General features: G+C 58.3%; 1 protein-coding gene across 2 annotated transcripts in view; it reads right to left on the bottom strand.

Annotated features, from left to right (window-relative positions):
- The window catches only part of PRKCB (protein kinase C beta), a 90,868-nt gene that overhangs the window by 34,139 nt on the left and 43,346 nt on the right, over positions 1-13,383 (bottom strand). For both annotated transcript variants that reach the window (XR_008433751.1, XM_053957659.1), the window contains exons 4-8: positions 10,487-10,598; positions 9,290-9,418; positions 2,238-2,394; positions 1,734-1,868; positions 387-483 (exon numbers count right to left, since the gene is read on the bottom strand). Coding sequence is in view for 1 of the 2 variants with exons in the window: in XM_053957659.1 (XP_053813634.1) it covers positions 387-483; positions 1,734-1,868; positions 2,238-2,394; positions 9,290-9,418; positions 10,487-10,598 (630 nt within the window). In the remaining variant the exon portion in view is untranslated. The remainder of the gene's footprint in view (positions 1-386; positions 484-1,733; positions 1,869-2,237; positions 2,395-9,289; positions 9,419-10,486; positions 10,599-13,383) is intronic.

Here is a 13,383-nt window from a genome sequence, read left to right as displayed (position 1 = left end):
GAGCTAACTCTCCAGTCTCTGCTACAATTACAGAGTTCACGCTGAGAACCATAAGGGCAACTCTCTTATTTCTGTATGGCTCATTGCACGTGAGTCTCCAGATGCACCACGCTCATTCCTGGGGCTCTGTGGAGACTTCAGCTACACTGAAAAATGGCAAATTTCTGCTCATTCAGCAATGTCTGGATCAATCATTCAGCAAGAACTTCCATGGCTTATTAAGTAGTAAATAGACATTTCTCCTTGGAGCCTCTTTGGGCAGTTGGAGCCCTCTCCACGTTCCCTGCCCTGCCAGGGGAAGAGCTGGCAGGGAAAACCCTTCCCGAGGGCACAGCAGGCAGGCAGGCAGCGAGGAAAACCCCTGAGTCCAAGGAAAATCAATTCACCTCAAACTTCTGCCTCAGCTCCTCGTTTCCTTCTTCTCCCTCGGGGGGCACGGGGACGTTGAAATACTCGCCCTCCTCCTGGCTGAGCAGCTTGAACCTGGAGGGACAGAGAGAACGTGGGTCAGGGGCTCCCCCCTGCTCCAGCACAGCTCTGCCTCCGTGGCCCAGCATCCAGGGACCCTTCCCAGGTCAGCAGATCCCCCTGGGCAAGCCCCAGTCCCTCAGTGGCTGGGGGGATGTTTCTGGGTCCCTGTCTGTGCTGGGGACCCCGGAGCCCGGGGCGTGCATGCCCTGCCTGCTGTGGAGGGCACACAGAGCGCTGGGGTGGCTGCCAAAGCAGCCCAGAGCCACAGCCCAAGCTCGTGTTTCTCGTGAGAGCCACGGGCACAGGCGTGGGCAGCGCCCCTTCCATCAGCTGCCCCACGAGGACAGCACGTGGCACGTGCCAGTGCCGGGCTGGCGCTGCCAACCCCGAGCACGCAGACAGGATGCTCCTCCAGAGCAGGAGGAAAGCTTAAGCAGCAGTTACCAAAACCGTGGGAACGGCACTCGGATCTCAGGAGTTTCACCCTGCTGGGGGCACAGATGTGCAGCCAGGCTGGATCCTGGGTGGGTGTGATCCCAGAGGCTGCTCCAGGACAAAGCAGCAGAGCACAGGCACAGGCTCTGCCCTCGAGCTCGTGTCCTGCAGTAACTGCAGTTGTTCAGATCTGAAATATGGATCAGGGCTCCTTCTCCTGCAGTTTACTCCAGCCAGCACTGTGACAAGGAAAACTGCCCAGATCTCCACTTCCATGCTTTTTAGCAGGCTGGGAGGTGCTCGGGCTCTGGGCTGCGTCAGGAGCTGGCAGTGTGTGGCACACACACCCCCACAGCAGGCTGGCAACTCAGCAAGGGACAGCTTCCAGAGCAGGAGCCCTGTCCCCATCAGGGCCTGGCAGGTGACCAGCACAGTGCCACTGTGCCAGGCGCTGTGCCCAGCTGAGAGGGGGCAGGACAGGGCTGGGAGGAGTGGGAGCACCCCAGCTCTGCCCAGGAGTGGGCACCCAGCCCACCTAAATCCTCCTCTCCATTGCCCAAGACCCCCAGCCTGAGGCCTGGAGGAGGGCACCCAAAGCCAGTCCACACTGGGCACTCAGCCACTGCCCTGGCAGCCCTGGTGCCACACAGACACCCCCCATGGCAGCAGTGACCCCCAGCAGCCCCAGAGGTGGAGCAGCACCTTCCACGGAGCTGGGACGGGCGGCTGGAGCAGAGGGACGCTGGCGAGGGCTGAGGGGCTGCCACACTCCCTTCTACAAACACCCTGGGCTGCTTTGTGTGGGTGATAAAACAGTCACATCTCACCATCCATCCACTCCTGACTTCTGCAGCTCAGAGATCCCGAAGGACAGGGAGCCCATGAAATCATTCCTGCTGGTCAGATCCCAGTCCCAGATCTCCACAGACAACCGCCTGTCTTTGTCTGCCTCCTTCAGCTGGCTGCAAGAGAGGAAGGGAGAAGGGAGGGGTTTACCCTGAGCTGCTCCCTCACCACCGTGCCCCCCCTGCTCCACAAGGACACGGGTGCAAAGGGAAGGGATGGTCCTCAAGGCCTGCTGAGGTCTCCAACACTTGATTTCCAAGGCACATCCCATCCACACGGAGCCCCTGCCCGGACACACTCTGCTCTGAGCAGGGTCAGGGCAGAGCTTTGAGTGCTTCTGTGTCACTTACAGAACAAAAAGAATCACTTCTCAGTTGAATCAGCTCAATGCCTCTGAATAATTAAATCAGAGCAAATAAAGTCCCGTTAATTCTTGGTGGTGAGAAAATTCACTTTACAAATTTAAACGTTCTCCTTGTACTTACAATTTAAATGTCTCATTCCACTCAGGATTCAGGGAGCACTTGATAGTTTTGGTCTTCTGTTTGCTTTCATTTTTGGGGTCAGGGATTAGTTTAAGCTTCACGTAGGGATCTGACAAGCCATTAGGGTCCATAGGAACTAGGTTTTTAGCATCTCTTACTGGGGAAGAGAAAAAGAATTCAATTCAGTATTCCAGCTATAAAAATACCCAACAACTGACAACTTCCCTGTGTGCCAAGAGTAAGTGTGAAAATAGTGATTAAAAGCAGAGTTAAACTGGATCTGTGCAGACATGGGCATTACATGAAGAACGACATAATTAACGCCGAGCACACGCGGCTCTCGTGGATGGGGGAGGCTGCAGGGTCGACTCAGGAGATTATTTTTACTTTCTGACAGGCTGATGTGTTGTTTGCTCTCGGTTTTAAGCAGCGTAAAGCTGATTTGTTTCCTCCTGCCCCTTGGGAAGCAGAATTGCACTGATGTGTGGGGGCCTGGGGCTGGAGCTTTCCTCGAGGAGTGGGAACAGCGACGTGAGGGAGGTGAGGTGTGAGCAGGAACCCAAAGGCACCACAGCAGCACCCAAATCCAGCACCCAGCTGCCCCCTGGGGCCTCCTGTGGGCGCTGGGGATGCCCACGGGCACCATCACTTGCCCACTGGGCAGCATGGCCCGGCTCTGGGGCCAGCATCTCCTCCGGGAAGCAGGAGCAGAGTGGGAAGAGCAAACCTGAGGTGACTCAGCTGCTTCTAATTGGATTGCAGCCTGGACAAATTAAATACAGCCAGGCTGAGCTGAGACTCTTCACCCAGATTAAGTCCAGAAGGGTCTGTCTGCCAGGAGAGGGATCTTATCTTCCCCCAGGCTGGGCAGAGATATCAGAGATGGGAAGTCTGATGGGTCAGGATGGAGCCGAGCCATAACCTGGGGAAAAACTGTTTGCAAGGAAGCCCAGAGCACAGCCCCCTCCCACACAGCCCAGGGATCGGGCACAGAGGGTCCTGCTGTGATGGGAGCAGCCTGAAATCCCAGCAGGTCCCACAGCAGCTCTGCTGTGAGGCTCACGGGGGCTCAGCTTCACCCCTAATCCCACGAGGAGGAGGAGGAGGAGGAGAAGAGAGCCCCAGCTGCGTGTGCAGCATCACAGGATGGCCCAAGGTACTTTCAGGGCCAGAACAGTAAAACCAATTGCCCAGTGCCCAAGTCACCAGTAAGGAATTTCTGATGAGGTTTGGGAACCAGAGAGCTTTGAAAAGCAAATTAACTCCCCAAAATCTGCCATCTATTGCTGTCCTCCCGAAGCACTGCCCAATTCCCAGCTCCATGGAATCGAGCTCGTAGCCAAAATTCAACTGTGCATTTATAAACGAGCTCATTTGTCAAACGTGACAGCCCCGAGGGCAGCCTGTGGGACGGGAGGGGTGTGAGTGTGGGGGAAGCTGCCCCGACCGCGGCACGAGGGACAGCCGGGGATGCTGCCACAGGGTCAGCGGCTCCTGGGACCTTAAAGCCCATCCAGTGCCACCCTCTGGGGCGCCCTGTGCCCCCCGGTGCTGGCAGGGCATGGGGAACGATGTTCCCAGTGCCCTGCTGAACCGGGGTCTCTCCACACCCCCACCCCGGGCTCCTCCTGCCTCCTGTGACCTTCCTGGCTTTAAAACCACCATGAAAACGTGTCCTCAGTGCCCCCTGCCCGCCCGCAGCACGGGGAGCCTCAGGGACAGCCCGTGGGCAGTGACGGGACCGCGATGGCAGCGCCAGGGCAGGGCACTGGGACCGACCTCGCCCTCCTCCTGCCCCAGGGGCAGCAGGAGCATCGTGCGAGCAGCAGGAGGAGCCCAGGGCTGCGAGAGGCTCTGGGCTGCCACTCGGTGTCCCCTCACTGGGAGGAGACACTGATGTCACACGGGACCGCGGGGACCCCGCTGCTGCCTCGCTGTCCCAGCACAGCCTCTGGAGGCCACTGCACAGCCCTCTGTTGTTTATCAGGCTGCCCTAAGGAACGCGAGAAGCCGTCCCTGGCCCTCGCAGTTAATCAGTTTATGCCCTGAAGCATGAGATTTGATTACCTCATGTTATTATCTCAGCGTGCAGACCTCCGAATTTCATTAATGGGAATAATTTTATCTGTTCATTTAAAAAAAAAAACCAAAATGCTTCTGCTTGACCTTAAGAAACTTCCTGACTTTTCAAGCAGAAATCAACAATTAAACGAAGGAAAAATAAAAACCTGGAGGGGCACAGCAGCGATACCTCACGGCAGGGGAGAAGCACTCCCCGCCAACATTTATGGCAGTTATTTGACAGTTAAATCTGATGTAAAATAGTTTTATATCTCTCATATCCTGACAGTTTTGTGCATCATTAAGAAGCAATAACATCATTATTAACAGCGATGAGTAAGAATATGATGATCGCTTTTAAAGCAAGCCCTAAATCACTCTGGGTTCCGAGTGTGGCCAAGGATTTGCCAGTGTGGGCTCAGGCCATGGTCAGGGCGAGGTGCTGGCACGTCCTGGGCATGTCTGGAGTGGGGGGTTCAGGGGGGGCAGTGCTGGCAGTGCCCCCCTCCTCCACACAGAGTGGGGACACGGCTGCACCGCCACGGGAAGGGGACGTCACCACCCTGCCTGGCAGGGCCAGGGCAGGCAGAGCTGGGTGAGTGATGGTTGAATTCATCCTGCAAAGTTTGCAATAGCTCCTCAATAATGGTTCAGAGCAAATCTCTGAATGACTCTGGCAGCCGTGACTGCGGAGCTTGGGAAGAGACACCCCCGTGTCCCTCGGAGAACGTGGGAGCAGATCAGTCTGCCAGAGCCCAAAGCACGAGCGAGGTCAGGCCAGGGGCTCTCTGTGGCTCTGGCAGCAGGGCACACCTTTCCCCACCTCCCAGGGAAGGCAAAATAAATAAAGGCTGGATAAATAAACCCCAGCAAGTGATTTCCTAAATCTGCCACGTGGGGTTCTCTTTGATGTGAAATTAAAGGCAAGCCCACAACAAACCCACTCCTGCCCCGCTCTCCAGGCAGCTCCCGTGGGCTGTCACGTCCTGCCCTCTCCTCTCTGAGGCTCTCCAGAGCAGGAAGTTCTTCTTCCCACTGCCCTCCAAGGGAAAAGGCCCTGGCACAGCTGTCCCAGGCACACTGTGGCTGTCACAGCCCCGGAAGGGTTCAAGGGCTTGGAGCAGCCTGCTCCAAGGGAAGGTGTTCCTGCCCATGGCAAGGGCTTGGCGCTGGATGGTTTTTAAAAAAAAACATTCCACGATTCTATGGATCTGCTGAAAACCCTTCCAAAGCCTGGGTCCCTGCAAGGTCAGAGCTCCACGCCCTCATCCCAGCCCATCACCTCCCCTGGCCCTGGATTCCACAGCTCTTGATGGGATTTTGGAGAGGGGAGGGCTCTCGGGCTGACCTGCAGCACTCCTCTTCCCCCTGCAGCAGCACCAACAGCCCTGGGCAGGAGCAGCCCCATCCCATCAGCACCCGGCACTCAGATTAACACCCTCGTGAGTGAAAACATTTAATTAATGCTCTGCTATGAATGTATTTGCACATGCTCATACAATGGAAAAGGCACAGGACTCGTTACAGCTGCATCTGCATGGGCCGGTGATTATTAATTACCGCACTTCCAGCTCGTTTATCTAATCAGCATGATTGGTTTCAGTTTTGGTCACTGTTTTCCCTCATCAGGTCGGTAAAGAGGGAAGCTCCGGTGCCCCAGGAGCACCGGGAGGCTCAGGGCTGCGGGAGGGGGGGGCTCGGCTGGGCAGGAACCGCCGGGAACATCGGCACAAGGACATCCCCGAGGGAGAGGAGGAGCACGGGGCACTCTCTGCTCCACACACACACACGGGGCAAAGGCCACGCTGGAGATTCCCCAGTGCCCACAGCACAGACCCTGCACTTCTGCCTCCTCGCCCCTTTTAACCTCTGTCCCTCTCTGGCCCCCTCCCTTGAGCCCACGTCCCTGAGACGCAGGGATGCTCTGGCACGGGGCAGCCCCAGCTGTGCTGGGAAGAGCTGCCTCTGGTTCAGAGGCGTGCACAGAGCCCTGCACACAGCTCCAGCCTGGAGCAGCCGTGGCTGTGGTGCACCCCCAGCCCCCTGAGATGCTCCCAGCCCTCCCTTTCCCAGGCTCAGATACCCAGGGCCCTTAACACCACGGGCTCAGCATAATCTGCCCTGCAAGCTTTGCTGCTACAGAGGCAGAACTGTGCAAGGCCTCCATGCCACGTTCATTTGCTGGATTTCTTACTTTATTCCACAGCCTTTTCCCACTAATAAGACACTTGATCAAAGCCCAGAGCAGGCCAGGGATGTGAAGGTGCATTTGCTCCTGTCCCACAGCAGCCAGGCAATGCCCTGGGTGTCTGTCTCCTGCACCAGGGCCTCAGCGACTCGTCCCACATTGCAAATATTGGGAAGGAATTCCTCCCTGGCAGGGTGGGCAGGCCCTGGCACAGGTGCCCAGAGCAGCTGGGGCTGCCCCTGGATCCCTGGCAGTGCCCAAGGACAGGCTGGACAGGGCTTGGAGCAGCCTGGGACAGTGGAAGGTGTCCCTGCCCACGAGCTTTGGAGATGAATTTTAAGGTTCCATCTAATCCAAGCCATTCCAGGACTCAGTTATTCTGTGAAAATCTGTTTCCCATCGGGAGGGGAAGACTGGCTTTACAAAGAGAAGGGGAAAAACTCAGAGTAAGGGAGGGGAAAAGCACAGAGCTGAAGAGCTTATGGCAAATCCCTGTTGGATTTGTCAGCTGGAAGGGAAAATCAAAGCGGCGTTGGCCGTGCCCGTGCTGCCGCCTGCAGGCACCGGCCCCGCCGCGCCCGGCGCTTCTCACGGCACAGCCGGGATGCTCCGGCCGCCGCAAGGCTTCCCAAATCCCGGCTGCGACAAGATCTCCCCCAGCAGCGGCAGCAGCCGCGTTTTCCCAAGCAGCAGCAGCAGAGCGGGCTCGCCCCGGGCAGCGCTGCCTCCCCCTCCGCCCGGCGCTGGATTCCTGCAGAAAAGCTGCAAAGGGCATTTCCCAGCAGCGAGCTGCTCGCAGGCAGCCTGGCTCTGCCCACAGCGTGCCCCCTGTGCCCCCCGGCGCTGCCAGGGCGGCTCCTGCGGGAATTGTTCGGGTCGGGAAATTCCTCCAAGTCCACCCAGTCCAGCCGTTGCTCCAGCACAGCCAAGGCCACCACTGTCCCGTGTCCCCAAGTGCCACATGCACAGGGCTGTTAAATCCCCTCAGGGATGGGGACTCCACCCCTGCCCTGGGCAGCCCTGCCAGGGCTGGGCAGCCCCTGCAGGAGGAAATTCTCCCAAATATCCACCCTGAGCTCCCCTGGCCCAGCCTGAGGCCGTTCCCTCTCCTCCTGTCCCTGTTCCCTGGAGCAGAGCCTGACCCCCCCCGGCTGTCCCCTCCTGTCAGGAGCTGTGCAGAGCCACAAGGTCCCCCCTGAGCCTCCTTTTCTCCAGGCTGAGCCCCTTCCCAGCTCCCTCAGCCTCTCCTGGTGCTCCAGCCCCTTCCCCAGCCCCGTTCCCTTCCCTGGCCACCCTCCAGCCCCTCGGTGTCACTGTTGTGAGGGCCCAGAGCTGCCCCAGGACTCCAGGTGGCTCCTCAGCAGTGCCAGCACAGCCTTGGGTGGCTCCATCTCCCAAGGGCTGGGTGCCCACCTGTGCTCTGGGGGCCATCTGGGCTCCCCAGTGCCCAGCTCTCCTCTCCCAAAGCACTCCCACTCCACTCTGGAGAGCTCAGCACGCTTCCCTTCCTTTCTGGAAAAGCCAACAGCTGATACATTTTCACCAACACCTCCAGAACGGGCCAGAAATAAAACAGCCTTTCAAACCCAGCTGAAGAGATGAAAATCCAGCTGCACAGAGCGGGGCTGGGGAGCTCCTCCCTGCCCCTGGAGCGGTGGCAACACGGCACCAGGGAGCCTGTGGTGCCAGCAGCAGGGTGAGATCTGCACCCCACTGGCATCTGAGGGAGGCTGGAGGGAGCCACAGGATCATTAGGGTTGGAAAAGGCCTCCAGGATCACCAAGATCTCCAAGATCACTATGTCCAACCTTCAGGAGGGTGCCTGGGAAGCAGGACTCCTGCAAACAGTTCTGCCTGGTTCACTGAGGCTCTCCTTTAAGGACAAACACAACAACAAAAAAAATTATAAAGTCCTCCACAACTTCTTTCAATTTTTCATTAACATTTTCAACAACTCGATGTTTTTCCTGAGAACGCTCCTGGCGGCTCTCCCGGGGTGGCAAGCACCCATCAGAGCGGTGAGGAGCACCACGGGATCGCACAGAGCCACCCCCATCCCACAGCCACAACCCCCGGCGATGTCACGGCTCCTCCGCTGTGACAGGATGTGGGAAAGCAGACTCCTGCGGGAGAGCCAGCCGAGGGCGGTGGGACGACGGAGAAGGATCCGGTGTCGCCACGGGTGTCCCAGCCGGGGTCCCCGCCCACTCAGGGGCACTTCACACCCCTGGCTTTGACTCATCCGGGAATAACCGCGACAGCTCGGCCGCCCCTGCGGAGCCGCAGCGCCCGGGGCTGCCTGGTGCCCGTGTGGGCAGGAGCCTCCTTCCAGCCCGGCACCGGCTCAGCTGCAGCACGGAGCCGCGGGGATGGCACTGCCGTGCCCACAGGCTGCAATCCCTGCCTCCCACCCGCTGGCACTGCTCCAGCAGCCCCCAGAGCCACAGCTCGCTCTGGTGGCCCCGCGCTGGGGACAAGAGACTCCACAGGAACGTGGCTCAATGCTTTGCGAGGCGCTTATAGGTCATGGGGAAGCATTATCCCCTGGGAACTCAGAATCCAGGTGGCAAAAGCCTCTAGAGACTGCCACAAACCACACCCTCCCCAGGGTGCTGCAGATGCTGAAATTCTTCATCAAAAACCACTTTGAAAAGTCCGTGCCTGGAAGTGCCATCAACTCACGGAGCCCTGGAGCCCCAGCCAGGCTTTGCCAGAGGAGGCTCAAAGCCTTGTCCTGCCTTGCTGGGGCTCCTGGCACTGCCAGCGGGCACTGGGCTGGCGGGCAGCCCCTGGCACCACGTACCTACGACGGTGAGCACGTCCTTGTCGATGTCGGCCCGGATGTAGATGCGGCCCCGGCGCTCCGTGTGGTCCGTCCCGCACAGGCTGGGCACGTTCATCACGCAGCGCTTGTGCACGTTCATCATGCAGGCTGTGGGACACGAGGGGACACTCAGCACCCTGCCACCGCTGCCAGGGCTGAGGAGGGCACGGGGACAACCTGCCCTCCTTTTAAACCGGGACCTTGTGAGGGACTGTGGGATGAACACGGAGCAAATGGAGCTTCAAGGGCAGCTGGAGACTCCGCAGAGCCTGGGAGCCACAGGAGCCCACTGCCAGCAGCTCTGGGTCCTGCCTGACAGACCCCAGGGCTTTGGGCCCTTGTTAAACTGCTTGAGTTCTGCTGACTCGTTAAAATTCTCTTCCACCACCCCCAGGGTGCTCAGCTGGATGCAGCAGGAGCCAAAAAGGGGCATTAAAAATTACCCGTGTGTCTATATAGAGAGGCATGAAGATCCATCTATCTATAGAGATACATATAGCCGTATTTACATTTTAAAGCAGCTCACTTCCCCTTGGCGAGATTCCCAAGGTTCTAAGGAAGAAGCTGTTCCCAGCCAGCCAAGCTTCCCCATCCCTGAGCAAGGAGCAGCCGAGCACATGCCGCATGTCCCAGTCCCCTTAAATAGGAACGGTACAGGATTAACTTGGAAAATTACCGATTCCATCCTTTCCCTCTGCTTCCAGCCCCCGTGTTCTGCTCCGTGCGCAGCGATTCCCCCGCTGGCAGCGCCGGGAGCGGCGGCGGCACCGCGCGGCCGCGGCCACGGGGTGTCACTCGGAGCCAGCGCTGGAGAACGGCGCGGGGAGGGCGAGGCTGCGGGGATGCTGCGCGGGGAGCGGGGGATGCAGGGGAGGGCGGACCCTGCAAGGACGCTGCAGGCGATGCTGCTGTGGGGGTGCTTCTGGAGAGGACTTTTGGGGGGATGCTGCCGCAGCGGGGGATGTGTACGAAGGGATGCGGGGGGATGCTGCTGCAGAGGTTCCCCCCAGGCCAGCGCCTTTCCCTCCCCTCTCCCTGCAGCAGCCGCGGGGACTGCCCGCACCGGGTGGGGAGGTGCCCACTCGTGCCCACTCGTGCTCCCCAGCGCTGGCAGAGGGCTCTTGCTGCAGCCCCGGACCCTGGGCTGCCCGAGCCCCGCTCCCGTCGGGCACTTACTGTCACATTTCATCCCCTGGTGAATGAGCCCGTACAGCAACGACCCGCAGTGGTCACAGAAGGTGGGGCTGGAGTACGTGTGGATTTTAAATTTGTGTTTGCTCCGGGGATCCTGGGAGGAAAACAAAGGCAAAGATTATGAACTTGCAGCAAATGTTGGCAAGGCAGCCCTGCTCTTCCCATTCCCAGTGCCAGCTGGCTCCGGAGGTGCTGCTAATGGACTTCAGTCAACTGCCACCGACTCGTGGGGACCTTTTCCAGCAACCACCAGGATCCAGCTTTATTCCTCTTCATCTGTGTTGCCATAACAATGGAAAAGCAATGCACTGGCTTGGCTGGGGATTGACTGTTTTTCAATAACTCAGTCTTAGCACGGAAAACACCAGGTGAAATTGGTAGGCACGAACCAACAGAAGGGTTGGACACTGCCCAGCTTCCACGCAGAGCAGGAAAAACCACCCATGATTCCATCTGTATGAAGCCTGCCCAGGAAACATCTCTTGTGCTCTGGTGCCAGCCCTCCCCTCACACTCCCAGGCATTCAAGCTGCTTAGGGGATAATTTTTTTAAAACTTTCTTAAAAGCAAGGGCAGATTTTTGCCCAGCAGCAGTGGGTGCAGACCCAGCAGAGCCCAGTTTGTCCCTTCATCCCTTGTGCAGGCACTGGGCAGACTCCTGGGCTCCAGCAAGGGTCAACAGGAGTTAGAGCCAAACAAACCCAAATCGTGGAATCACAGAATGGGTTGGGAGGGACCTTAAATCCCACCCAGTGCCACCCCTGCCACTGCAGGGACACATCCCACTGTCCCAGGCTGCTCCAAGCCCTGTCCAGCCTGGCCTGGGACACTGCCAGGGATCCAGGGGCAGCCACAGCTGCTCTGGGCACCTGTACCAGAGAAAACTTCCAGAAGAAACAGCTTCTCAACAGTGAGACAGAAGCCAGAAGCCAGCACTGGAACAAAGCACTGAGGCAGAGCAAGGGTTTGGCCTTTCTTGGCGTGTTCTGTGCAAGGGAAGACAATCCTGGGAGCTCAGGAGAGCCTGGAGCAGTGGGGCTGGGCAGAGGGAGCTGCTGGGGCTCACACCCCGGGAGCAGCACAGGCAGGGGGAAGGTTCCACCAGGAGCAGCTTGGTTTCATCTCACGTTAATTGTTTAAGGGTTAGGGATGAGGCTCAGCTCCTGGCTCTGTCATTCGAGCTGAGCAGCTTTTTAATGGCCTGGAAAGCTGCCCAGGCATTAGCAAAGACACCTTTTCAGGGCACTGCGAGCGGAGTAAATAAATAAAGAGTGGAATCAGAAGCGAGCTATAACATCACCGCCAATACATTCCATCCCCCTGAAATTAATTTCCCAGCACTGTTGCATTGGAGCTTCCAGCTGCCTTAACCACCAACATCCTGCTTTAGTGCTCAGCACCCCAATGGCACCTGAGGGGGAAAACCAACAGAGCTTCCTTTAACTTGGTCTGTGCCGTGCCAGGGATCGGGCACAGGCTTCAGCCAAGGCACTGAAACTGGAAATACCTCACATTTTACCCCAAGGAAGCTGCTTGCAGACACAGCTCCCAGCGTGGCTCCAGCTGGCAGAATGGCACGGGAGGCTGAGGGGACAAGGGGTCACAATCAACCTGTCCTCTGGACACCCAAGCAGTCAGTGACTCTGCACGTCTGAAAGCCTTTTGCATTCCTCACACATTTATAGGAGAGCAGAGAAATTAAGCCTGGATTTTAGGCTAGAACAGGAGGTGGGGGGGAGTTTCTCCCCATGAAACCCGGGGCAGGCAGCCAAGAGGCAGCCGGGACTCAACCTTGAGATGGTCTGGAAAGTTCCAACCCAAACCACGCTGTGATCCTGATTCCCTTGCCAGTGTCCTGGGAGAGAGGAGCTCTCTGGCTGCCCGGTCCTGCATCCTGCAGAGCCCCCAGGCACGGCACCTGCACCCCCAGCTGCCCTCGGCGGCGAGGCGGGGGGGGGACACGGGGGCAGCAGCCACGTGCCAGCGTGTGACACCCGAGGCATCGCCCCCGAGCTGCTGCAATCCCTCCCAGCAGCACAGACTCCTCTTCAGGCAAGGCAGAGCGTCAGTCATTCATAAAAAACACAAGCTTTGTGTGAAAGGAGACAGTTCCCACTCCGTGCGAGGGATGTTGAATTCCCACTGGAGCCCAGAGTTCGAGAAGCCGGAGCTGGAAAAGGAAAGTGTCAAAGCAGGCTGGGTTCCCCAGAGCAGCAGAGCCCAGAGCAGGGGTTCACCTTTGGCTCCCAGCCCCTGCTCTGAGGCACCCACACCCACAGGGGCAGAGCCAAAGGCTGCAGGGTGATGGAGCAGCCAGGCCTGGAGGGGAAGAGCTGCTGGGCTCTGGCTGAGAGGGGCTCGTGTCACCTTGACCAGCGCCTCAGAAAGTGCCAGAAACTGGCAATTCTGGGGATCATTTCTGAGCAAGGCTGTACAAAGAGACTATTTTTGTACCACGGAGACAGGACTGACGAGAACACTGCGTATGCAGATGCTGAGACTTAAAACAAGAATGGTTAAAAAGAAGTTTGCCAAGAAAAGAAAAGGCTCTTCTCCTCCCCCACCAGCGCTGAGCCAGCCTGAAGAATGGGGCAGGAACAGCTTTGGAGCAGAGCTGGAAAACACCATGAGCAGAGCCAGTGCATGGTGAGGCCCTTCCCTTCCCTTCCCTTCCCTTCCCTTCCCTTCCCTTCCCTTCCCTTCCCTTCCCTTCCCTTCCCTTCCCTTCCCTTCCCTTCCCTTCCCTTCCCTTCCCTTCCCTTCCCTTCCCTTCCCTTCCCTTCCCTTCCCTTCCCTTCCCTTCCCTTCCCTTCCCCCTTCCCTTCCCTTCCCTTCCCTTCCCTTCCCTTCCCGCTGCAGAGCCAGCCCCCCCCTGCAATA

This window comes from Vidua chalybeata, chromosome 16 (genome assembly GCF_026979565.1).
Source record: "Vidua chalybeata isolate OUT-0048 chromosome 16, bVidCha1 merged haplotype, whole genome shotgun sequence".
In the NCBI taxonomy this organism is placed as follows: domain Eukaryota; kingdom Metazoa; phylum Chordata; class Aves; order Passeriformes; family Viduidae; genus Vidua; species Vidua chalybeata.
This window is presented reverse-complemented; position numbering and strand designations above follow the sequence as displayed.